At 42.4% G+C, this 25,145-nt stretch overlaps 1 protein-coding gene across 9 annotated transcripts in view; it reads right to left on the reverse strand.

Moving 5' to 3' along the window:
* cnot1 (CCR4-NOT transcription complex, subunit 1) overlaps positions 1-25,145 on the reverse strand; it is a 30,622-nt gene that overhangs the window by 2,025 nt on the left and 3,452 nt on the right. For 2 of the 9 annotated variants that reach the window (XM_037766127.1, XM_037766124.1), the window contains exons 4-48: positions 22,707-22,799; positions 22,353-22,421; positions 22,156-22,210; positions 21,126-21,329; positions 20,385-20,553; positions 19,828-19,954; positions 18,765-18,875; positions 18,012-18,182; positions 17,669-17,796; positions 17,049-17,289; positions 16,793-16,912; positions 16,387-16,509; positions 16,098-16,249; positions 15,682-15,832; positions 15,300-15,501; positions 14,762-14,887; positions 14,085-14,209; positions 13,633-13,919; positions 13,470-13,548; positions 13,087-13,332; positions 12,816-12,956; positions 12,545-12,724; positions 12,073-12,189; positions 11,873-11,983; positions 11,585-11,662; positions 11,070-11,247; positions 9,614-9,765; positions 9,155-9,451; positions 8,183-8,323; positions 7,807-7,911; positions 7,518-7,637; positions 7,088-7,282; positions 6,827-6,969; positions 5,873-5,981; positions 5,371-5,540; positions 4,706-4,937; positions 4,364-4,612; positions 3,423-3,586; positions 2,939-3,056; positions 2,708-2,809; positions 2,208-2,381; positions 1,896-2,045; positions 1,613-1,793; positions 477-609; positions 222-356 (exon numbers count right to left, since the gene is read on the reverse strand). In XM_037766127.1, coding sequence (XP_037622055.1) covers positions 222-356; positions 477-609; positions 1,613-1,793; positions 1,896-2,045; positions 2,208-2,381; positions 2,708-2,809; positions 2,939-3,056; positions 3,423-3,586; positions 4,364-4,612; positions 4,706-4,937; positions 5,371-5,540; positions 5,873-5,981; positions 6,827-6,969; positions 7,088-7,282; positions 7,518-7,637; positions 7,807-7,911; positions 8,183-8,323; positions 9,155-9,451; positions 9,614-9,765; positions 11,070-11,247; positions 11,585-11,662; positions 11,873-11,983; positions 12,073-12,189; positions 12,545-12,724; positions 12,816-12,956; positions 13,087-13,332; positions 13,470-13,548; positions 13,633-13,919; positions 14,085-14,209; positions 14,762-14,887; positions 15,300-15,501; positions 15,682-15,832; positions 16,098-16,249; positions 16,387-16,509; positions 16,793-16,912; positions 17,049-17,289; positions 17,669-17,796; positions 18,012-18,182; positions 18,765-18,875; positions 19,828-19,954; positions 20,385-20,553; positions 21,126-21,329; positions 22,156-22,210; positions 22,353-22,421; positions 22,707-22,799 — 6,854 coding nt within the window. Of the gene's footprint in view, positions 1-221; positions 357-476; positions 610-1,612; positions 1,794-1,895; positions 2,046-2,207; positions 2,382-2,707; positions 2,810-2,938; positions 3,057-3,422; positions 3,587-4,363; positions 4,613-4,705; positions 4,938-5,370; positions 5,541-5,872; positions 5,982-6,826; positions 6,970-7,087; positions 7,283-7,517; positions 7,638-7,806; positions 7,912-8,182; positions 8,324-9,154; positions 9,452-9,613; positions 9,766-11,069; positions 11,248-11,584; positions 11,663-11,872; positions 11,984-12,072; positions 12,190-12,544; positions 12,725-12,815; positions 12,957-13,086; positions 13,342-13,469; positions 13,549-13,632; positions 13,920-14,084; positions 14,210-14,761; positions 14,888-15,287; positions 15,502-15,681; positions 15,833-16,097; positions 16,250-16,386; positions 16,510-16,792; positions 16,913-17,048; positions 17,290-17,668; positions 17,797-18,011; positions 18,183-18,764; positions 18,876-19,827; positions 19,955-20,384; positions 20,554-21,125; positions 21,330-22,155; positions 22,211-22,352; positions 22,422-22,706; positions 22,806-25,145 lie in introns of all 9 variants that reach the window. The other 7 variants (XM_037766126.1, XM_037766123.1, XM_037766125.1 and 4 more) reach the window with 5 other exon arrangements.

Here is a 25,145-nt window from a genome sequence, read left to right on the forward strand (position 1 = left end):
AAACCAATGATCTGTTGATCTTTACGAATCAAGACCCCATAGTCTAACAATGGCATGTTTAAATCGAAAACCGAATCGAAGATTTGGAGAATCATGACACCCCTAATTATCATCATCATCATCAAAACTCTCCCTAAAATAGCAACAATGAATGTATACTGCTATCAAGTATTGTCTGTGCAGGCTCAGTTATTGCAAACAAATATGACAGGACAACCTACTTTTCAATCTCAGGAGCACAGTGCACAAAGTCGTGGCTCCAGAACTTGAAGGCAGGATTCTTGATCAGCTCGATGAAGGTGATGAGGAGACCCCATGGGTGAGGCCTGTTCACTATCAGCCTCTCCAACAGAACCCTGGAGGAGAAGGAGAAGATTTTAACTAACAGCACATGTAGTTAGAACTTCCAACCTGGTGATGGTTCGACGGATTCCTTCTGCTGAAATGATTAAGTCACTCAGACAGACTCTTCTCACCTGGTGATCTGCTCCTGGATGGCCTCGGTGTTGGCCTCAGCGAACAGGTAGAGCATGGTGCAGCTGAAGTAGTGAGTGTGGCTGTTTGGGTACCGCAGCTGATTGGCGATCGCGTTCAAGAACAGGTAACGACCTGAAAAGACATGAAACCTGATCAAGAGTGCCCTGCTTTTGTTGAACATCTAAAATCTGATAACACCAAAAACACACAACAAAGTGTGTTGTAGCTTTTCCTCATTTGGCTCTTAAAATAGCACTTTCAGTAGCACAAACAAAATGTTAAATGTACTTGCAACCCACACAGAAGTCGGGGAAAACCCATGTAATGTCAAACTGTTTAGAAGTGGCATGGGAGGTTGACGTTTTTAGGACTGGGTGACTTCTGCTGCATTCCCACCAAACGCGGAGCAAATTTTCACCTCGCTTTACTCTCGCGAGTTTGACCGCTGAAATCATTTGTGTTCAGCATCACTCGTTCTAGATGTGTTATCTTTATCTAGCAAGCCACACGCCACTATAGTGGTATGATCTCAAAATAAACAGATTGTGCTGTGATTTAATCGCAATAAACAAATCAAAAGGACGCCAAAACAACTACATAATGATGTTGATTTGTAACAAGTCTGAATTCATGCTTTGTCAGGTCTGTCTGCAAGACGACAAACAACTTTTAAAATGATTGTTTTCTGAATGGAGTTTGGATCAATCAGTGCCAGGCTATGCAGCTGCTCCATCAACACTCAACATTACGTCATCTAGGCATAAGTAGGGCACAGACGTTGTTTATACCAAAGACAGTGTGTGGTTTATACACACACACACACACGTACACAGAGTTACGTCCGGATACCATCGTAGCTCTGGGTGCCCACAAACAGCTACAATATTTGTTTCCTCCATTTCTGATTCAACGTCAGGACGTCAGTGACGACAGGAGAATCTCAACGCGCCCGGCACAAACTTACGTCTAATCTCTTTGCAATGACTTTGTATGTAATCGTGCCGCTTGAAAAGCTCACTTCACGTTTGGTGTGAATGCCCCATTAGCATAACCCACAGCAAAAAGCTTTGAACTACCCAGCACGCTATCTACTATTTGACAGAAAACTGATGTGGTTTGTACGCTGCCTCCTTACCCTCAGTGTCCAGGTCCACGGCCAGGTTCTGGAAGATGTCCATGTGTGCCGAGTGGGTGATGGTGCTCATGGAGGGGGTGCTGCCCTTGTTGTGGATGTGAGCGATTGCCTGTGTGCCTACGTACAACACTAGAGCATTGATCAGCTGGATGTTGTAGCGGTTTCCTGGCTCGTTAGATACCTGCGACACAAAAAAAAAAGGTGACAAATTAACACCAAATTGTATTGTCATTTGTTGAAGTCTTAATACTAATAATTTAAAATGAGTCGACGCTGCGCCTACCTGCAGGTTGCTGCGCAGCTCAGACAAGAAGGTGACTGGTGAACGAGTCTTCAAATAGGAGTCCAGATCCTTCTTGAACTGGGAAGGCATAACGCCTGTGAAGTTGGTGAGGATACGGGGCGCGATGTTGATCTCACTCAGCATGTCCACCTGCAGCCGAGGTGTTGATAAAACACAGATTTATGAGATCACTTGTCGGTCTTAACAAAGCTCCAACAAGGCAGAAGAAACCCTGCCTCTGTAGACTGTAAAATCAAAATGGTAAGGTGTCCATACCAAATGTAAAGGTTGTGAGTGTGAGTGTCTGTCTACCTTGAGATTGGGTGTGAAAGGGTCTGGGAGCCTCATGTTGCGTGGAAAGGCACTGAGGATGAGGTTGCGGAGCTGGATGCAGTTGGGTGGGATGACATCGCAGAAACCATAATGGTAGTCACACAGGAACTCTGGGAAGTCATGCAGCAGGACCAGGAGCACTCGCAGTGTGCCCTGAAACAGCCAATAATAACAAACGACAGGGGGGAGCAAAGAGATTAGTTTTAGGTTTTCTAATCCAAACATTTAACAGGAAACAACTAACAAGACTATAAGCCTACAGCGACATAAGCAGCCCCATGACACTGTAATATTAATTACCAAAATAAACTCCAACACAATCAGCTATGATATAGAATTAATGTCATGATATTGGTTCTGGTCTACCATCTCACTCCCAGCCCAAGTTTCAATGCAAACAACAAAAAGGACAGAAACATTTCACTCTGATACAGGCAGCTGTTACATTATTAATACATTAAAGAAAAATGAGCGCGCACCTTGTAGAGGATTTGCATAGGTTTGTTGAGCTCTACATTCCTCAGGAATGGGGCCAGGTACTTGAAGAGATCAATCAGCAGCTGTGCGTACATGGGCCAACCCTAGAAGAAAACATCAGTCTATTAAACCACAATTCAAAAACCACTAATACAGGGAAAGCAGCAACATTTATGTTTTAACACTAATGTAAATTTGTGCAAATTAGATAGTCTCGTCTTATTCTTGCATACCTTTTGCTGCGGTGTGTGCGCCAGCATCCTGGCGATGAAGATGCGATGGGAGATGAGTTCCAACCAGGCGTACACAAAGCCGGGTGCTTTGGTGGGTCTCAGGATGTGGAAGGTATTGCTGCACATAAAAAGGTTGAGTTGAGTCCAAACCAAAGTGCAGCAAATCATATATAGACTAGGGCTGTCAATTGATTAAAATATTCAATCATGATTAATCGCATGATTGTGACCATGACTTGCCCCAAACTGCATGTGATTATCATAAAGTGGGCATGTCTGTAAAGGGGAGACTCGTGGGTACCCATAAAACCCATTTTCATTCACATATCTTGAGGTCAGAGGTCAAGGGACCCCTCTGAAAATGGCCATGGCGTTAAAACAAATTTGCGTTAATGCGTTAACTTTGACAGCCCTAATATAGACCAAAATATTTTGAGCACAATATTAGTACTTGCTGAGCCATTGATCCATGTGGATGTCTTACCAGAAGGCGGTGAGTGTCTGAAAGTTGATGGTTTCCAGAACATGTTCGGGAGCGTTGAGCTCCAACAGCAGCATGATGAAAATGCGGTGGTACGGCAGCTGTTGGAATTCTGTCTGACGGACATCATGGTCCTGAATCAGCACCCCAACTACGATACCTAGCACCTGTAAGAACAATGTAGAGCCCAATCAGAATCCAGTAAACCAGCCGGTCAAAGGTTGCCAGCAGTATCTACCGAGGAGATGAGCATTTATATTTTCTGTGAAACCAACAATGTGTAGTTGTCTTTGTGTTCAGTCATTTTAACCCAAAACACAGTTTTTCCCTAAACTTAACGTTTTTTTACTTAAAGACCTACATTTTTTATTTTTTTTTGCCTAAACCTAAAGAAGATTATTTGTTTGTGTTCAAAACGCAACATTTCATTCAGTTTTACAACATGTAAGAAGGTGTTACTTTTAAGTTTCACTTTCACAACGTAGTAGGCGTAGTAGGCCCCTGATGACCCACATCTATGGTGCTTAAAGCGACTGATAACAGTCAAATCGGGTGGATGCTCAGACAGTTATTCCAATAAGGGAGAGTGGTTCTTCACACCAGGTTTTAACAAGGTAGTTGAATTAAGTTATCAGCCCTGTCAAAAAGGTTTGAAAAGTCTTCAACACACATCCCTGATTTATGTAGCATTCTTTGTAACCCTGCCATTTTGAGCAGAATAAAGCTAGTCACACAATCTGGTGGGCTCTTGAGATTATAATTCAGTTGAAAAGCGCTGCAAAAATCACAGCTCCACTTCTACATTTGAGCTCATATGGACATTCCTAAAGTGTTTAATTATCACCACAGACAACCAATTTTCTATAATGCGCTATGATAGTTTATATTTTGCGCTGTTCTGTCGCTGATGATGAAGCAGGTATTTGTTGTTGTTGCTGCTGTACCTTGTTGAGGAGGTTGATTTTTGTCACTGTGTTAGTGGCCTCTCCAGAGTGTTTGACCAGCAATGCTATGAGCCTAACAAAGGCATCCAGGTTGTGGTAACACTTTGCTCTGATGATGGCCGCACTGGCTGCTGGGTTGTGCTGCTGCTCAGCCTGTGCCCGATAGCTTATCTCCACACACATTTCTGTGCACAGCCGGAAGAACCTTGTGATCAGGTCATCGGTCTTCAGGATGCCCTGCTGGTGCATCTGGAGGAAAAAGAGAAGGAGACAAATGAGGAAGAAAGTTCAGCGTGCCTTTTGAACATTTGCACTGACTGAACTGATAGGAAGAGCGTTTACCTGGCCAACAAATGCAGAGAAAGCTTTGGTGCTATCCCTGCCAGCAGCAGCTGAGTGGTACAGGTTGACCCATTCCCTCAGGAGGTACTCTGCCTTCTCCCTCAGGCCTGGAGGGTCATCATACTCTGAAGCCTGTGAAATCCCAGAGTGCATCATGAAGTTGGGTCCTCCGTGGGCCCGGTCGATCATGGCCTCATAGTTGGAGCGAACCACGTCCATCAGCTGGGGAAGGCTGGGTAGGAGGACGAAGAGGTTTCCGGGGAGTCAGTTATAACCCCTCGCACATTTGAGTTTGCCCAAATTTGTTTAAAACATGACAGATTTTTAGGTCAAGTAGCAAAAAACTTCAAAATGGCCTTAAAGAAATTAATCTGACAGGAAAACTTGTGAAGTCATGACACATTTATTATGGCAACCAATTGTTTTAGAGTAAAGCATAGCAACATTGAATAAACACAAAACTTGATGACCTGTGAGTAGTGAAAGCACCACAATCTGGCCAAGTGGTATTGTATGTTTGTTTTTTTTACCACGTTGTTGTGCAGACTTTGTACCCCGCTGTCTCATTTGGTGTCTTTCTGATTTTCATACCATTCAGCAATTCTGCAGCAGATATGTGTTCTTTAGATAAATCAATGAAAAGGTTTAATATTGCAGTTGGTTACCCCTCAGGTGCATTGGCTCTGGAGTGTGCACAGGTTCTCATTAAGGTCTCAATTGTGTGGAAGAGGTCCGCCTCTGTGACATGGCTGACACTGCGTTCATCCACCAGCAGAAGCTTCACCAACTGCATGGCAAATGCAACTGCCATGTAGTGCAGTCCATTTTCCATCGACTAGAAGAAAACACAGAATCAATGTTAAGCTTGTAATTTTACTTGACCAGACAAAGCTAAGTTATTGATTCACAGATCTATTGATCAAGGTGCAGAATAACATACAGTGCCTTTGCATCTCCATTATTTTAATTTCTACTAAAATACTGAACTATAATGAAATTTTAACACAGTTCAATAAAAAGAAAAGGACTAGACTACACGTCAATGTGAAAAAATAAATGTGTCTTAATTAAGTGGAAAAATTTGAAAGATGACTGTATAAGTATTTACACCAAACCAAAATATAAGATAAAGATAAAATAGTAAATGACTACATGTGCAATGTGTACCTGTGCCAGGTGCAGGTCATACTGCTGCATATTCACGAGATGGTTCCTGATCAGAAGCTCCACTGCCTCTACGTTGTATTTGTACTCATCACGGCATTCGATCAGACATCTGTAAACAAACACACCAAGCAGAAATATTACTAAATATCCTATACCATGTAAACCACCTTATGTCATGCACAACACCCTCAAATCAAATAATTGTTCAGATACAATAATCTACCCCAAGGCTAAACAATGAGTTTGTATGTTTCAACTCAGTGAGGGTAAAGGGAGCTTAAAGCTGGGGACACACCAAGCCGACATCAAAGAACTAGCAGCGACGAAGGCCACCAGCTGCGTCGCCTTTGTCTTGGCCAAAAAGTTGCACTCGAACACACTGCAAAGACTACAGCCCACTAACATGTACGTTCTGCGCGAGATGAAATAACTCTCCCTGCCAGCAGGTCGGGGTAGTCTGTATTCGTCATTCAGAAAGGGAAACTGGAAGACCTTTTGCCGGAAAATGCCGTTTGCCGACCATTTTCATACCACTCTCACTCAGCACTTAGCTTCATTCCAGATGGTCATGTCATCATGAAAATATCCGTGTATTCGAATGAATACATAAGATGAAGATGAAAAATTAGAAGAGCCTTCTGTGTGTGCCCTCTTGACTTTATTAATTTGCTTGCTTTCCTCACGTCCGTTTCTCTTCTTGTGCACTGATTCGTTTAAGCTGAACTGCCAATTTAGAGTGATTTCTCTCACCGGCAAACTCCGCCGCCGATTCAACATGCTGAGAAAACTCCGACACGGGCAGACTAGAGCCAACGGTGCGTGACACACCGCAAAAACTAGGCCGACAAACGCTCACCGACGGCCCCAAACTGTCCGACGGCAAAGGTGTGTCGGGGCCTTAAGACAGCAACATAGGATAAATAATGGTTTCAACCCTAATGCGTCCTGAATTACCTGGTGATCTGCTTATTGCACCACTGCGGTCCATAGGCACGTCCATCCTGTAGGGCTTTAAGTACCAGCAGGTGGCACTCCCTGTAGCGGAGCAGCAAGTCAGCATCAGCACCACTAGTAGCATCCAGAAGACCTTCCACAGCCTGGGAAATAGAGAAACCAACTAAGTTAAACACAGGTTAGCATAGATTAATCCTCCACCTTGCCTCCCTCACGCCATTTCTACATACTTAACTGCAATTGTATAAGTAACTGCCCTACCTTCTGCAGAAGACCAAGTGCGGCGATGCCGTCCCTGGAGTTCCTAGCCAAGGCCACAGCTTCCAGCAGGCTGCGCAGAGCCTGGGTTAGGGGGTTCATGGCGAGGGCTGGAGGGATGGCATGAAGATGCTGCTCCAAGTCTGCCATGCACTTATCGTAGATCTGCGCCACATCATCTGTGGCCCATGCCTGTTGCTGTTAACAGACATACAGAGAAGGGTTAGGGGTTAGAAGTTCAGTGGGTTTAAACCTGCAACACCTATCTGTGACACAAATTTCCTGACATCAACACTACAGGCACTTTTGCTCTAGGTCAAGATTGGCACAAATCAGAAAAAAAATAAACATTCGTAATCATTTTAAACAAGCATCGTAGCCCCTTTCAACCTTAGCTTCTTTAGTTTTTTTAGCTCTTAAGTTTGAAACTCACCTTCATGGGCTGAGCCAAGAAGCCAGTGGGTTGGGAGAGATCATTACTGGGTAAGAAACCTGGAACGTTCCTGGCAAACTCCTCATATACAGCCAGTTGTTTTGGGTCCACTCCTCCCACCTACAACACAAAAAATGCATTTTGTTACTCCGCTATTTGACACTGTGTGTACAGTCTTTGGATATACTGAATCGTGATCCTTCTGGACATGTTGGACAGATCCAGTAACTGAGGTAACTGTAAATTATGTTTTGATATACTGCATGGCTGGATGTTATGGTGATCTTACCTTGAGTCTGATCTGCTCAGGCATACGTTCAGCCTGGTAAGTCAGAACAACAGGATCACAATAGCGACGTCCCTCTTGGCGTGCGTGCTTCCTCAGCTCAAACTCCTAAAAGGGTTAGGTTAAAAGACACAATTAAGAAATTGGACTCTTTCGCTTTACGGAAAAAAGAGTAACACAAAAGATATGATTGAAACTTGTATAATTTACACTTGTGAAAGCCCCAGGCATCCTAGCAGAGCAGTATATCTCTAAATAAGAGGTATACCAATATCATCTTTAGTCATTGGGCAAATAAAAATCCCAGATACACAATCAAATGCAACATCCATAATAATTCTGAGGTAGTTGTAATTAGCTGGTCTTCTGTAAGTCTCACCGTGGCTAGTCTCTTGTCCATTTCAGGGCCAGCCTTCTCCACGGCTGTTTTCTGAATGAAGCAGCAAGCCAGTTCACAGTTGTCTTGAGCAATCCGGGCAGCAGCCTCTTCCATCATTTCCCTCTGTTGGGGGGTTGGTGCCTGAGGGAATAAACGCCTTCAGTTAAAGAAGCAGGAATGGTACAAGGGAAAGGGTAAGAACACTCTCTATGCTTTGTCTCTTCATATCTTATGGAACACAAGCAATTAAGGACATAACACCGTGTGGCCTACAAATCGTATGCATCAAAACGCAAGGACCAAAAGAGTAAGAAAAGCATCCTGTGCTCCTCTTACATCTTATTTCTACCTGTTCAGATTATTTTGTTCAGTATAGTGGAAAACACAATGGACTAACACTATACAGCAGGCTGAGCAGGAATGACAATTGGAGAGTGAAACATCTACATTTAGTCTCAATGAACTTGAATTGTGGTTATGAAGACGTCAGCCAGAATGTTGTATTAATCTGTTGTTTAACTCCCAGTTTACCATATATCAGCATCTGTCTGTGTCGCTGCCTGTGGTGGTGTTGCATCCTGTCCTTGGCACGAGCAAGATGCACAGCGGGCCTGAGGAATTATCTGTACAATACCTCCTCATTTCACTACAAAAACCTAAATAAGGTGGCAGCTGGCTGGAGGAAGATCGCTAGATAACAACCTACTCTCTCTGTTGGCTATATTGTATGTTATTTCCAGCAAATATCACAATATGAGCGTGTGTTTTCTGTTTAAAAAGTACGAACGTAGGAAGATAGCAAGTACTACTGACCCATCTTTTAAGTGCTTACGTCAGGTTAAGTCTCCAGTCTGATTGGAGCACACAGCCGATATGTACATGGTTTGTTTATATGACGTAACGGAAGTTCATATTTAACGTATTCAGTGTGGACAAGTCCTACTTAAGTCCTTCTGTAGTCATTCAGCTTACCCTAAGTGCAGCAGCGAAACTGTTCTTAAGGTTGGTGGCGATGCTCATGAGCAGGGGCTCGCGGCAGGTGATCATGGCCATGCCAGCGGTCAGGTTTCTCATCATATGGTGGGCAGCCACGCGCATGCGGGACTCCTCCGAATCCAGGGCAAAGTCCTTCCTGATGATCTGCTCACAGGTTGTCATGGCTATTTTGATAGAGCGGTCAACCACGGGGTGCACCAGCTCCTGAACAGCTCGCTCTACTGACTGCCGAACACACTGCTTCAACTGAGGATGGGCCTGTAGCAGAGGGATCTAAGGAGAAAACACAGGGGAAGCATGATAGAGAAGTCAAGAAAGGGAAAACAAATCTAAATGATAAAGGCAACAGGAGAGAGAAAACATGTGAAAGTGATTGTGTGAGTGTCTTTTAACATTGACTTCTCAGTCAGTGGTTTGCAGGTACACAACACTTACGTTGACATTTATATTGATGTGTGGAGCCAGGCCTGCCAAGGCATACACATTGATGTCGTGGTAACTGAACTGTGGGGTTGGGGGCCCGGTGGTTGTGCAAGTGGTGGTGGTTGCAGCTGGGGTTGAGGGAGGGGCTGCAAACGGAACAAATTCTGTTGGACACAAAACAGTAATTTGATTAAAACCACACTAAACAGCTCATTATCCAGACAGCATAAACAGAAAGCAAGCACATAGGCAACAAAAACAAGACATACTAAGCTTTTTATGAAGAGGTTACAGTGTTGACGTTATGTCAAAGACGTCTATGTATTGTGTTGACGTTATGTCAAAGACGTCTATGTATTGTGTTGCAGAGATATCTACTGAAATGGGCGTGCTAACTGACTATCCTCGGCTCGTACTTTCTGTAGCGTAGAGTCTGCCCTCAGTCCAGAGAACGAAGAAGTAGAACTGTACCGAGGGCTTGTCAATATTACATCTATGGTCTGTGTGCGTTTTATAGTTTCTTTATTGGATTAAATCCAAAGTGGCAGAAATGAAAAACGACCCTCACAGCCGCCGCGAGCCTGCTACGCTGGGAGTACAGCATGCAACGGCTCCAGATGATGGACGGAGCTTCTGTTAGCAGTTGGCACAAAGCAGCAAGACGGAGCCACCGCACCCGTCCGCGGGGAGAACGAAACAAAAACACGGGTCGTTCCCATGTCTCTGCCACCCCGGATCAAACCAATAAAAAAACTTTCAAAACGTAACATTACACCGGCCATACAGCCCTTGGTTAGTGTCACAGTTAACACAGACGGCTGACATAAACTATAGACCGACGCCACACGTGAAGATTATAAGATATCAGTGTTATTTGGACCGGTTCTCAGAGTTTCAGCTGTTTGGTTGAAATGTACATATTCCTGCCCTGCTGTTAGTTAGTAGTTGCTGTAAATGTAGATTGTATGGACCCAAGTAGAAGAGGTGAAATGCTGCCCCTATTTCTATGGAGCAGGTGGCTCGGTATTACATGTTGCACCTTTAATATTCAAAATCAAAAAGATTAACTCAAATTCATCCTATTGACACAGGTGGTTTTAAAAAGGTATTTTCAGACTTGGCCCAACTGACAGAAGTATGGGCCATGATGTGTTTCTTCAGTCATTTGGGAGGGCGAGTCAGTACTGGGGTTTTGTTTTCACAAGAAAAAATGTCTGGATCGATACTGACATATTCGTTACTTGAATTTCCCTCGGGATCAATAAAGTTACTATCTATCTATCTATCTATCTATCTATCTATCTATCTATCTATCTATCTATCATACCGCCAGAGGCCAGCATGATACGTTAAAAGCTGAACAGACAAACAAATCTAACTTAAATTAAGATTGTTCAAATCTTTCAAAATGTAGATGTACGGTACATAGAAAGCAGCGCAAAGTTCAAGGTAAATATGGAGCACAGACCTGTGGTAGAAACTGGCAGCATCTCCTCTGGAGGCTTTGCCTCTTTCTTTGGTGCAGACAGCTGCTCCTCCAGGCTCTTTAGCTTGTCTTTGTCCTTCAGCAAGGTTCCTGGCTTGAGGTCATTGATGTCCAAAGACAAGTTCTTACACAGAACTTCAATCTCAAACTTTAAGTTCAGCTGCAGTAAACAAGAGAACAGTGTGAGAAACCATTTACATTTTTTAGTTTACCAAGATTTTATTGTAGTTATTAGTGAAAAATGTTGATTTGTATTATAGCTGGATATGGCAACATACGGGTATCACAATGATGTAATAGGCCATGTAATACAGAATGTATGGCAATGACAATGTTGGATATAGCTAGGTTACATTTAACAAGTTACTGTTGTGTAGCATTATCACTTCATAATCCAAATATGTTGAGGTGTAGCCTTTTTAAATAGGAATTAGATGGATTGTATTTCCAAGAGCTGCCTGGGATGAACTGGCCATATAAGAAGAAGAATCTATTACCTTGAGGTCATGTTCTTGATGCAGCTCAGCGAGAACATTCATGATGGCCATGGTCCATGGGTTCTGGGGCCTGAAGACCTACGACATCAGAGACAAACAATAGTTAATCCACTGAACCTCAAACAGTGGAACATTGGCTTATGCTTCCCAACTTTATTAACTGTGTGTGTGAAAAATTCAGTGTTATATTTGTCTGAAGTAAATATGACAGCATGACATACTGGACTATGGTATGAGGTAATGCCAACGGCATGGAGACATCTCTCAGTCTACACCAATTTTACTAACCATGCTTCGTAGACTGGACTCCAAAACTTTGGCCACAAAGGGAACCACATACAGTAGCTCCTGCTGGCCTTTCACGTAGGCTTCCAGCAGCAGAGACTTGACTTCCAAATCCTTAGAAAAGGAGAAAAATATGTCAGCCAACAGGAGACCCACTACTCAATGAAACAGCGGAACCCAAAAAGCGTGTCACAAATTCTTACTGTGTAAAGGATGGGCTTGTTTTTGGCCAATGTAATCATGCCCAACCAGTGGCCCAAGTTCTTCAGCAGGGAGCGGTCAGAGAAATTGGCAGCTGCCTTGTCAGAGGTCAACAGAACCTGAAAGAAAATGAGAGATGGGAGCGTCAGTATTTTGCAAATTATTACTCTACAACAGTGCTGCAACTGAGGTAAGGAACAAAAAAAAAAATAATAACACATAAAAAATTTTTCAATATGGGAGACTCAAGTGAAAATGCCCCAAAAAAACACTGCCCCACATGATTGGAATCCAGCAATGTTGAATGCTATGTGTGAAAATGGCTACTGAGAGATATTTTACACTAGGCAAGTACTGGCAGGCAAAACACTCAAGAATATGATATCTATAGTACGTAGCAAATAAGACAAATAACAAAAAATGTTTGTGCTTTTGGAGATTTTGAAGTGACCATCTTATCCCCCACTGTTTTACCTTGATATTTCTGTAAGTCTCATTGAGGACCATCTTCACAAACTCGGGGTTCTTGAGAGTGTCCAGGAAGTTGGAGTAGAGACCGTGGAAGTTGGGCTCAATGCTGACACGCTTCATCACCAGGTACTGAGACACCCAGGGCATAAACTCTTCCTTCACCGTCTCTTTCAACTCTTCAACCTGAAAATAAAAGCAAATATGGTTTTATATAACATGGTTAACTATTAAGGTTGTTGAGATACAGTTGTGTTTTTGTCTGTTTTCACTTTACCTTCTGTGTCATGTTGGACTGAGAAAGGTTATTGAAGATGAAAGCTATCTTCTCCTGGACATTCTCTGGAGGCTCTACAATCCTTTCTGTTTGGTCAGTGGCCACCAGCAGGGTGTCAATGTTGGTTGTGTTTATGGAGGGCTGCAGGTACAAAGAGGAATAATTACCATTGAAACAGGTGCAAGTTTTACATGCAGAAAAACATAAAGCAGTTGAATGCATCGACAAGGCGCATATTAGGGTGTATAGACATAAACAAAGCCAAACTGACAGGCACATCCTTCTTGAAGGTGCTGGGCGTTGGTCTTGTGATGGTCGGGGTCTTGGCCACTGTGGTTGTAGTCGTGGTGGTGGTGACTAGAGTGCTGGGCTGACCCGGCTGTGGGGCTTTGGGGACACCCGGTTGCTGCGATTGGGCCTGAGCTTGAACTTGTGCCAGTGCCAGACTGCCAGGCGTGGTGATGGAGCCCTGCATCTTCACCGGAGGGTCCCGTGACTGTTGGCCATACTCGATATACTGCACGCACAGGATATTGAAAGGAGCAGAGCGAGATTTTATTTATCTGTATGTAGGAATCCTTTTCTGTGGTGATAGTTGGGACAAAATAAGACTTTAAACAATGGCGAGCAAAGAAATTAAGGAAACCTGATTACCTCTTGTAAATGGTGGGGGAATTGCAAGAAGTGGGCAATTGAAGCCAGGTGTTGACAATATTGAGGATAGTCCTTTAGTCTAGAAATATGAACGATGGGTTAGCCTGAGACAAAATGACTTGTTACATGAATACTCATTATACAGAAGAAAATATTCCAATACCTGTTTTTAAACCTATCTAGGGCGGCAATTCCAAAGTAATACATTTTGGATCCGTACGATTTTCTTAATGCTTCAAGAACATATCGGAGGGCCAAGCCCAGGGCCATGTAGGTGACCAGACCCTTCTCGATAATGCCACCAAAAAGGCAGGCTGTGATGTGCAGCTCCTTGTCTGGGTATTGGGGGAAGAATCGGTATTCCTCGAACAAGTTTCGAAGCATGCAGTTGAACACCTCTCGCTCCCGCTTGATGGTTGAATCCTTGAACCTCTGAAGCATTTCCAGTACCTAGGAGGAGGGACAACGATGTAGTGGGAGTTAATTCGAAGAGCAACATTACTGGTATATATGGTAGAATTAATTAACAGCAGCCAATAATTGACTAAAAGCATGTGTGAGTTTGATTTGGGTTAGTGTTTTTGGCAGAGACAAATGAATAATATCACAACATACTTCATCCACAGACATAGTTGGGTGAGGTGGGTGGTTGTAGATGCGCTGGAAATAACTGTTTGCTTCGTCGTCTATCTCCTTACTAAAGTGCTGGTTTGCCTCGGGCCACACCTGAGAAAGGTCAGCTGAAAACAAGAAAAAAAAAAAGAGTAGAAAAGACATTTTTAAACATGAATGTTGTAATCCAAAACTGGTGGAGCAAGAACCAAGTCATTAAAGTCATTGGTGAACATCATTGTGCAATCAAGTGATACATCAGGAATCAAAGAGTATTCTAACGGATTAAGACCCGTTAGACTTCTTTTTGATGTTTAAATAGTAGACAGATGACAAAGTGGGGCTGTCAGCATAAGCAGACAAGGAATGGAAGACTGATCTGTATTTCCTCTATGATAAATAATTCTAGAAGTTGCATGACATGAAATAGAAAGTTAAGTCACACATCTAAATGTTTGCAATATGTTAAAATTGCAGGAGTCTTTTAAAAGCTCTCGGTAAATACCAGTGAAACTTGTCTTGTTAACTGAATTTGTGAGGCACCCTAAGGCGCATTAGAAATCAATTTGCAAATCAAGACAATAATCATTATCACTGCAGAGGAAATACAGTGCTGAGCAGCGTAAGGCTGGGCTCTCAGTCACACCACTACCACCACCACTTACAAGCCTTCATCTTACTCTGTTGAAAGGTCGGTGGGTTCAGGCCTGGTGTGCTCATCTTCCTGGTGCCAAAGGGGTCGGTGTTTACAGTTGGCATCCCCAGACTGGAGCCAATACCAGAGCTGATGCCTGTGCCCAAGGGACCTGAAAGTAACATTAAACTTCAGTCATTTTAATCCATACCGACATCACCCTCTGAACTACGATCTTTTGTCCTCTGAACCTGGTTCAGTAAAGAAGTACTTAGTGACCATATTTATTATCCCTTACAAAATGTTTTCCCAGTCGATTTTTCTGAATTTCCCAACATGATACAAACTAATAAAGTTCAGGATCTAAAAGTTATGCAATAGTTTGCTTAGGCTTACTATATACACAATATTTACATAACATTTAGCAACCACAACAATTTGTTCCAGTCTAATTTGTCACGGAATTCAAATAAATGGCTATGATATGTGCAATGAGAGCTGATTTAGTATGAATATATATATATATGTCTTGGTTGTTTGTGTTAAAATGAAAAAATTAAATATCATAGTACCAGAGTCCATACCAGGGAGCTGCGAGGACAGGCTGCCAATACCCCCAAATGGTGTGCTGGGATTGGTGTTGGAGAGTGGTGGGAAGGCCTTTGCGGGGGACTGGGGGTTACTGAAAGCCGAACTCAGTGAGGTTGGGAAACCTTGCATGCTTTGAGTGTGGGAGGTGGCTGTGCCCCCCAGGTTCAAAGAACCCATGCCAGACAGAGAGTCCATCTAAAGAAAAGACAGAAGGAGAGACAGAGCGAGAGAGCAAGAAGGAGAATAAGAATAATTCATTTATAACTTTTCTTTCCAGCAAGTTCAGATCGGTGTTGTTGACACCAATATCCAACATGTAAAGGAATTATACAAAGTTTGTCTGCAGAGCCATGGTGTGCTATCATGTCAAGATACCTGCACAGGAGAGATGGCATCCAGGCTGCTGGTGCTGGGGGCACGTCCCTTTGGCATTACCCCTGGTGGTGGTTGCCGGGCTTTATTCATTACATTGCTGCAGTTGGCAACCATGGTCAGGATCGTCTCTGACAGCTCCTGGGACACATTCCTGAGGAGAAAAAGTGAAGGAATCTTTAAGTTAAAAAAAAGAAAAGATAAGATGAACACTGTATGGATGGGTGAGAGTGATTATGTCTATAAATAAATTTACTTTGATAAACTACACATTCTTAAGATTGTCAGTCTTGTGTGGTCAAAACATCATCAAAAGCAACCAAAGTTGGGCTTCACTTTGAGCAAGACTGACATTATTAGACAATTAATCAAAAGAGTTAACAGTACAGTGACGGAGACTAAGCCAAATAGCCTCTCACCCAGCACAGGACTGCAGGCAGGCCAGCATGGTGGCTAAGGTCTCCGGGGGCAGCTGGGCGCTTTTGGGCTGGTCCTTGTCCGGGGCCAGACCCCCCATAATGGATGGGCAGCGCCTCTTCAGGAATGTCACACACGCCTGGATAAAAGGTTCCTGACAAAACAAAAAATAAATTGTAAAATACAATGTTCTTCAGGTGGTATGCTCAAAATTCAACAACAAACAAGAACACCAACAATTTGTAATTATTTTTTGAGAATAACTGTACGTTAATCAATTTGAAGACTTACCCCATGCTCTCTGATTTTGTCAGTCAGCCATTTATCTAGTTTGAGGTATTCACGGCGAGAGGCAAGTGCAGCAAGGTCAATAACAAAGGCAAATGGAGTACCATTCAGCAACATCGATAGAGACTGCAGGGGGGGGAAACAAAAACACACTGGCTTATTGACCATGAAAATGTTACTTACATTTAGGATAAAACAGAGACCACCACAGGATATATGGCCCTATATACTCTAATTTGTCTTATTTTAAAGTAATGTTGACTAAAACTAGTAAATCATAAAAAAACATTATTCAATGCAACAGTCCAGTGTGCTACGACGCTATCAATCAATTATTCTGCTTTAGCTTGAGGGTTTTAAGTTCAGAGAAGTCACCATGTCAGTGATTACTTAGTCTAATTTGACAAACCTTCAAGTCCTGGGCCACATCCAGGATGCGAGACAGCTTGGCCTGATCATACTGCTCCCCTCTCATGTACCACTCGGCCATTGAATGCATAATTAGCTGACGGATGGAAGGAGACTGTCCCTGGAAAAATAACCACCAGATTTAATAAGTACACAAGAATATAACCAAGACAACAAGTCACCTTAGAAAGTGCCGAAGGGCGCAGAGGACAAAAACATGAGCTCTCGACTTGACATCAATTAGCAATAACACCAACCTGTCCATGCCAGGCGTAGTGCAGGATAATGGCAGAGTTAGGGTGGTTGCCCAGAAAGATGGGCATGAGGGTAGAGATGAGCTCGTGGCGCAGCGTGTGCCAGGAGGTGGAGATCTGTAGCAATGCCAGCACCAACATGTCCGGGCAGTGCTTGATTGGAAAGCTAAACAGCTGCTTCACCTGCTCATACTGGCCCACCTCAGACAGCCTCAGTAGGCTCTCCACCAGGTCCAGACTTTTCCTGTGAAGAGTTAAAGACAATCAGTCAAACACACTGCAGCATCATAACAGCATCAGCACCGTAACTTCTTTAGTAAATCAACACTGAAACACATTCAGTAGGTCAAACTACATCTCTAAGCACAATGCAGGGTTTCCTACAGCATATTATAGCAATCAGCTATATATACTGTATGTTTGACAATGGTGATTTTAATTATCACATATATTGTTATACTGGGAATGCTAGGTGAAGCATTGCTCGAAATGTACAACTGAGTGACATGCAGGAGAAAAGCGAATACATGTTGACAGTTTTAAAGCCTGAAACTAAACGCATTAAGGAAAAATAAGCAACTGGGACACCCTTCTACATAGAGACAAAGCAACAAGCTCCATACCAGGTGGCAATCTCCCTGTTGTCATCCTCTGGTGGGGCCTTAAGGATGTCAATGGCCACGGTGTGGCAAGGGTAGTCCGCAAAGGAAAACACTTCTGGGCTCATCAGGGAGTGCTGAATGAATGACAGCTGAGAACAGAAACAAAGCAATTAGACATTTAAAAGAGGCAATACAAGGCTCAATCTTAACCACTCAAACCACACTGTCTAGACAGAGAAATCAACTACTACTTTGCATTATGATTATACTTTATTAATCTTACTCTTCTTTTTGACAGCAAAAATCCTGTTAAAAAAATTAAAGTTAAACACATGAAATGATGGAGCAGATATTGGTCAGTTACCTGTCCCTCGGCATGTTTCCATGGCCGATAGATGAGATCCACAGGAAAGACCTCCATGCCCAACCCCCTCTGAATGCCATACACCACTATATGCAGGCCTTTGCTGTCCCGGATTATAAAGCCTGGGTGGTCCAGTTCGTATGTCACCTCTTTGAAGTTCAGGTTGGGATTCTAGGGCACAGACAAAAATCCACAAGTGAAACCTCAGCAGGCTTTTCAAAGTAATCTGGTAGCAAAATAACAATTTCTGAAACCTTCAATGTCAGATTAATGAAAGGCATGTATTCACTTGTGCATTGATGCTGAATTTGACAAACTGTAATTCCAGAGTGACACTATTAAATGCTTCACACATAAGCCTACAGTAGTATTCTGGGAGTAGTAGTATTTTTTGTAAAAGAATTATCTGAGAAGAGAGGATCAGACTTATGACCAACTAAACGTAACATGTTGGTGTAGGTGAAATGCCATCAAGTCAAGTCAATTTTATTTGTATAGCCCAAAATCACAAATATGCCTCAGGGGGCTTTACAATCTGAACAGGATATAACACACAGAGGGTGTTGTATCCTGTTCACATGCAAATGTTGTTGCAACTGCACAATGCGTTCTAATGCACTCATTCTTGCCAGTCAAAACTGTTTATATATTTTTGGAAATAGTGGCAGTGTGTGGAAATTACTGAAAACATTATTCAGGAAATCTTACAGCTAACCATTTGAGATAAACTTACTAAGTACTAAATAAACTTACCACTTCTTTCACGACGTCGATGAGAACCTCGACATTCCACGTGTGTGCCTGCGAGCCATCGTTCTTATCCTTCCCGTCGCTCCAGATACCACTTCCTGGAGCAGAGATGGACTGGGAGAGAAAACACAAAGAAAAGTCCAGAAGTCAGTACAGTCAGCGAGCATGAACCAATATTTGAAATATTAAAGTTATTGAATCAAATGTTTGTGATATTGACACTACGAGTGGCTCCTTTCATATCACACAGTGATAAATTAACAAACTCTCCAGCTCTATAGAGTTGTCGTTTTTTTAATTTAAGTCAATGTTATGATTTTACAGCCCACACATTTACTTTTACGTATGTAAAGGCCCTGACACACCAAGCTGGCGGTCAGCTGGCAGACAGTTTGGGGCTGTCGGTGAGCATCTGTCAGCCTAGTTTTCTCGATGTGTCCCACACCGTTGGCTCTAGTCTGCCCGGAGGTTTTTTTTGCTGATTCAGCATGGAGTTACCTGCTGGTGTGGAGAGTTATTTCCTTTCAGGCAGGCGCGGAATGTACGTGCTACCTGGCCGTCGGCTGTAGTCTTTGCAGTGTGTTCAAATGCAACTTATCGGCCAAGACAGAGGCGACATGAAGCGATGTAACAGTTGGCCTTCATCGCCGCTAGTTCTTTGATGTCGGCTTGCTGTGTTTGGGCCTTTAGTCTGAGCTGCTCTCATCAATTTTCATATAAAGCTATTCCCAGCAAAAAGCTGATTAACCCACTGTACCCTACCTGTCCCCTCCCATGTGGAAAAAAGAAAAAGTTAACCCAGCAGACCCAGGTAGCATAAAATCAATGAAAGAGTCTAAATTGATCCTACTCCTTTTATAATGTCTGGATATTTTTCCGTTTACAAGACGTTTACACCTTTTGGTTTGTAGTAAGTATGAGTGTGAATAGAAACGGACTGCAACTAAAAATGCAATAGTATCCTGTGTTTTCTTTTGGTCCATATCAAGTAAACCAAAGTAAAGTAATCAAAGTGACCTTAGACTTCTGGCGGCCCATGGCCCTGACATCAAATAAAGCAGCTCACCTGTAGAGGGATGCCATCAGTTAGGCCAGAGTGGGTACGTGCCATCATGCCCAGGACCCTGGCTACCTGGCTGGCAGTCACCTCCCTCACCCCATACTGGAGGATTATGTTTCTGCATTCGTCCAGACTGGAAAGACAAATGGACAGGTCAGTGCGGACCATTATCTTGAACATTCACATGTCAATTCAAATCACATTAAAATTATATTAGAGGTAGGACAGTAAAAAACAAAAACATATATACCTAGTTTTTAGCTCTATGATTGCTAATTCTTAACACTTCTATTGTTGCAAAACATTCTACTAGAAACATCTGATGTGTGTGATATCACACTAGATTTGTCAAACTGCAAAATGGTGTAGTGAGAACTGAAGGTGTCTGTGAGGTCTGTATTCAGTGTTCAACGGCAAAGTGTATTCACACTTTGTGGTCTTTCACATAATTACACTGCATTTACTGGAGGATTTGTGTATACACACACACAAGAGCATTTTAAAAACAGAACTTAAGTGTTAGTTGTGGATGTAGCTTAGAAGAATTTAAAACACAAATTCACCTAGCACAGAAGCCGTAGCCAACTTCTTGCATGAATTCTGCTAGAGAACTCTCCATCATGGTCTTAGCTAACTCCCCCGAGTCTGGCAGGATCCTGTCCATGAGAATGTCCCGTTTTTCAGGGTACAGCAGTGGTGCGAGCACCACAGGGCAGCGCTCCTGGGGGAAATCTGAAATACAACACACAGATAAATAAACACGTTGCACAGCAACACTGAAAAACAATTTAAAGTCCCAGAGAAACGACATTACAGTGTCTTTAGCTGCTGCACTGGGAGTATTCCCCAGTAAACTGAATATTTGAGCAGCATACAGTCACAAGAGGGATTTTAATCAAATTCTTAACATTTGATTGAACTGCTAAAAAGTGTCCGGGCTTAGAATGTATAGAGATACGGAGCTGCAGGCTCCATACCACACACCTCCCCTGTTGCTAAATGCTGCAGATTGATTGATGTCATGATGTTATTGGTTGACACTAGATTAGGTAAGCAATCATCATATTTCATTTTACTGGAAGAAAAGATGATTGGATTTTAATATAAAAATACAAAGAAATGGATTTCATATATTGTTAAACAGGTGCACAATATGACCGGGGATGTGATCTAAAAGGGTTATAAAGACAGGATTTGTACCATTTCTATTCAGTCTGACAAATGCATCTCCAACTGTAGGTATCTATATGCTTCAGGATCTCAAGTTTTTGTGATTTTTGTGGATTTGTGTTGATTCCCCATACCTCGGCAAAGTGTCTTGAGGAAGGCGTCAATCTGTTCTTGCCCTACCCCACTGGCTCCCTTCTGGCCAAACAGTAGATGGGAGAGCAGTAGCTGCAAGACCTCTATGGCAATGTCTTGGAAGCCACCTTCCTGGTTTCCTCCGAGATCCGCGTCAACGTATGACCGCAGGAGGTCTGGGAGTTTCTGCTTGATGAACTGTGCGGCTGAGAAACAGTCAAAAACAAGTTAAGAAAGCTGACTTGCTTTTCTACAGTGTTCTCTGTACTGATGAGCCGACATTAAATTAAAGTGATGTGGTCATCCATAAACCTACTTAAGATCATCTAGACACCTCTTTCCTGTATGCCCAAGTGTTACCAATCTTTATCACAACTTGATGAAAAGCAGCATTCACTTGTAAAAGCAATGCCCAAAATAAAAAGGATGTCAACTATTATTGTGAAATACAATTATTAATCAACACACCTTAGTCGACAAATGGAGTAATTCAATCATTTTTTTCACATCTTCACTTCACACTATTAACCTTTATAGACTCTGCATGTTTGTTCAAATGGTGAATTTCAAATCCTGCTTCAATGTAAGACTAATCGTCAGTAATTACAGACTTTATCCTCAACAGTGTATAAAATATTTGGTGGTGTGTATGACACTCAAAACTTGCATTTGTAATTATGCCAAGGTGATTGCAAATAGTCTGAGAATGCAACATCCCACATGGATTTACCATATAATTCATCACTATTGCATGGGCGATGCATTGTATTAGTGATCGACAAGCTCATTCATTTGCTGATTAGACAAAAAAAGAATGCTAACTTGCCCATAGTGCAAGGAAATTAATGTTTTACTGAATGCCAGAAAACAAGCATGTGTTAAACATCCAAGCTTTTTGTTTCAGAAAAACAAGGATGTTTATATGCCTCGAATGCAAGACCACAGTAACATGTGTACGGCTATTTAAAAACAAGGTTTCAGATCATTTTTGCTACAGGTTTAAATATGTCATGCTCTACTAGAATTACTTACCAAAACCGCGAAGGTCTGCGTTGCTGGAGTTCAGCAAAGCAAGTCCAAATATCACCTGGGAAATAAATTAATAAATAAAAAATACTCCAACAAACAATTAACAATACTTGCTAACTGCCAAATGTAAACCATGTACTGTATGTACATTGCCCCATTCAGATTGGTGATTGATGAAGCCCATTGCAGAGCTGGCTTACCTCTTGGACTTTGCTGAGCTTAAGAACTTTACTCAGCTGAGTAAATAAGTGGGCCGATGGCTTCAAACTCTGAAAGACAGTTGAAACCAAGATTATATCTTTTTTTTTTTTATAAATCATACAAACTTGCAAAATGTCCGTACACTCGTGGGAGTCTGAGTTGATGTCTAAGTGGCTTACAGGATGATATGTCAACTGAAAGCCAGTATGTAAGCCAACTGTAACCTATGACTCTATATTTTCTTTTAGTCGTATGTCTTTACTCAACTCAACAGAATTTATCTATCAATAAGTGATGTCATACATTCTGGCTACCACAGTAATAATACAGAAATTCAGGCAGCTGCTCCTTACCTTCTGGTAGTGGAGGGGATTGTCAACGGCGTAACACAGAGTAGCGATAAAGTTTGGCTTTGATATCAGCAACACACACTCCTGGATCAGAAACTGTGTCTTGGGCAAGTTGAAAAGCAAAACGTACCGAGAAGAAAAAGAGAGTAAAGAGAACATAGGCAGGTGAAGAATAAGATAAGACAATACGTTTCTCACAAGAATCAATATGAAACGATAAGCGGTATTCGTAATCACAATGTGGGACAAACATACTATTAAGACTATATATCAAAGGATATGCTAATTTATATAACCTCCTCTACTCCACCCCTCTTTACAATAGACACATTTGGGATTTTTAGGGGGGCAGGGGCTCTTTAGGGGGAGATAGCAGGTTAGCAGTAGATGTCACATAGTAGTGGTGTACATCATCTGAAAGCTGGGAACCTGAAGATGAATTTGAGATGCAGTTCAGCAAGTTTTTCTAGTCATGAATCTGCAACAAGGGAAAAGTGAGCGTGGCTCACATACCCCCGCTCACTGCTTGACTCCTACTTAAGTAGGACCAAAGGTTTTGCCCTTTTGGAACTAATGGAATTAGTCTATTGTGCACAATCTAGCTTTTTATTATCAAAATGTTTTGGGCACCCTGGACTTCTAACCCCCAAAAGGCACAACTAAACCACGCTGTCGACCATAACACCAAAGTGGAAGTTCTTAAAATAAATACAACTACAGTATGTTCTCTGCACTGGATGCATACAATGTATGTATGTATGTGCAGAGAACAGTTGTATGCTTCCAGTGATATAAGCAGTCTCTCTTCAGTATACACACTGGGCTTTGCTGTCAGATAGAAAAGCCTGGCTGATTGGACCAGCTGTAAAAATGATGACAAATGATGCTTTCACGGGCGTCTGTGGCTCAGAGGGTAGAGCAGGTTGTCCTCCAATCGGGAGGTCGGTGGTTCGATACGTGGCTGCTCCAGTCAAATGTCAATGTGTCCTTAAGCAAGACACTTAACCCCAAATCGCTTCCGAAGGGTTAGCCATCGGTGTGTGAATGAGTATTTAGATTAGATCCTGAAGGGCAAATTTGGCACCTTCCATGGCAGACTCTGCCATCAGTGTATGAATGGGTGAATGCTGACATGTAGTGTAAAGCGATTTGCGTGGTCAGAAGACTAGAAAAGCGCTCTATCAATGCAAATCCATTTACCATTTCAAATGAGCGTCCCAAAGTAATCAGTTGGCTTGTGCAAATGATTAGGGTTGTAACGATACGTGTATTTGTATTGAGCTGTTCAGTACAGGTTGCTCAGTATGAAACGTTCTTTTGGTATGTCCTGTGACCCAAACAGCCGTATATGTCTAATACTCGCACACGCGGAACAGAAATTCTGGAGCGCGGAAAGTGTTGGCAGCGCACCAGTTGTTCTCTATCAGCTGTAGCAGCGCTGTATGGTGCAGGACAACGATTAGTGACGAACTGTATGCTGTCACTGATGAAGTCGGATGTATCTGTGGATACACTTCAAACATTTAATTTATGACGGCATCCACAAATTTGTCGTAACAAAACAAAAATAGACTGGACGGCGAGTCCGTCTCCCCACAGCGTTCAGGCAGCCTCCCACTGCTTTGCTGCGTATGCGATCCACACTCGATCGTACACAATACCGAATTAAAGCATACGGCATACCAGCCCCGCTACAATGTGCCTTCACCTGTGTATTTTAGTCAGTCCGTTGTGCCTGCCCTCTATGAACAAACATAAGCCACAGCCCAGTTCAGGAATTATCAACAGGTCAGAGTCTGATGGAACATTACAGAATCAGAAATACCATTGATCCCTGGGGGGGGTAACATTTACATTACAGTCATTTCTGTTATTTATTTATTTTTAATTGACAATATGCCAGTATTTGAGTGCTTTGAAGGGGAACACCACCTAAATTTCAGAAAGAAACAAAGAATTCAAAAATGTTATTTCCATGGCCTAGGAAAGTTCAATCAATATTTGTGAACATGAGCTACTCTCTCTCAAAGCCAGAAACCAGAGGAGTAAGTCTCAAACTTGTGATGCCATAAGGTATAAAGTCTGGAGCTGTTCCATAGACAATGAATGGGAGGCTAACAAAATGTTTGTTTTCTTTTTTATACCCAAATGAGCTTTATTCTATTGTCGTGTTCTTGGTTGTGAAACAAAAAATGTACCAATATACTTAAAAGCATTCCCCTGGGTGCTATCAGTGTCATCTCGAACATCTCTCCCGATTCTTTGTCTGTACAGCATTTCAACAATTTATACCCTATGACATCACAAGTCTGAGTCTTAGCACTCTAGTTTTTGGATTTGTGTGAGAGTTGTTCATGTTTACTAATATTTTTGGACTGGCTTAGACCATAAGAATAACATGAATTTTGAGAATGGGCGTAATATTTTAATAACACAGTGAAT

This window comes from Sebastes umbrosus, chromosome 4 (assembly GCF_015220745.1).
Source record: "Sebastes umbrosus isolate fSebUmb1 chromosome 4, fSebUmb1.pri, whole genome shotgun sequence".
Lineage (NCBI taxonomy): Eukaryota > Metazoa > Chordata > Actinopteri > Perciformes > Sebastidae > Sebastes > Sebastes umbrosus.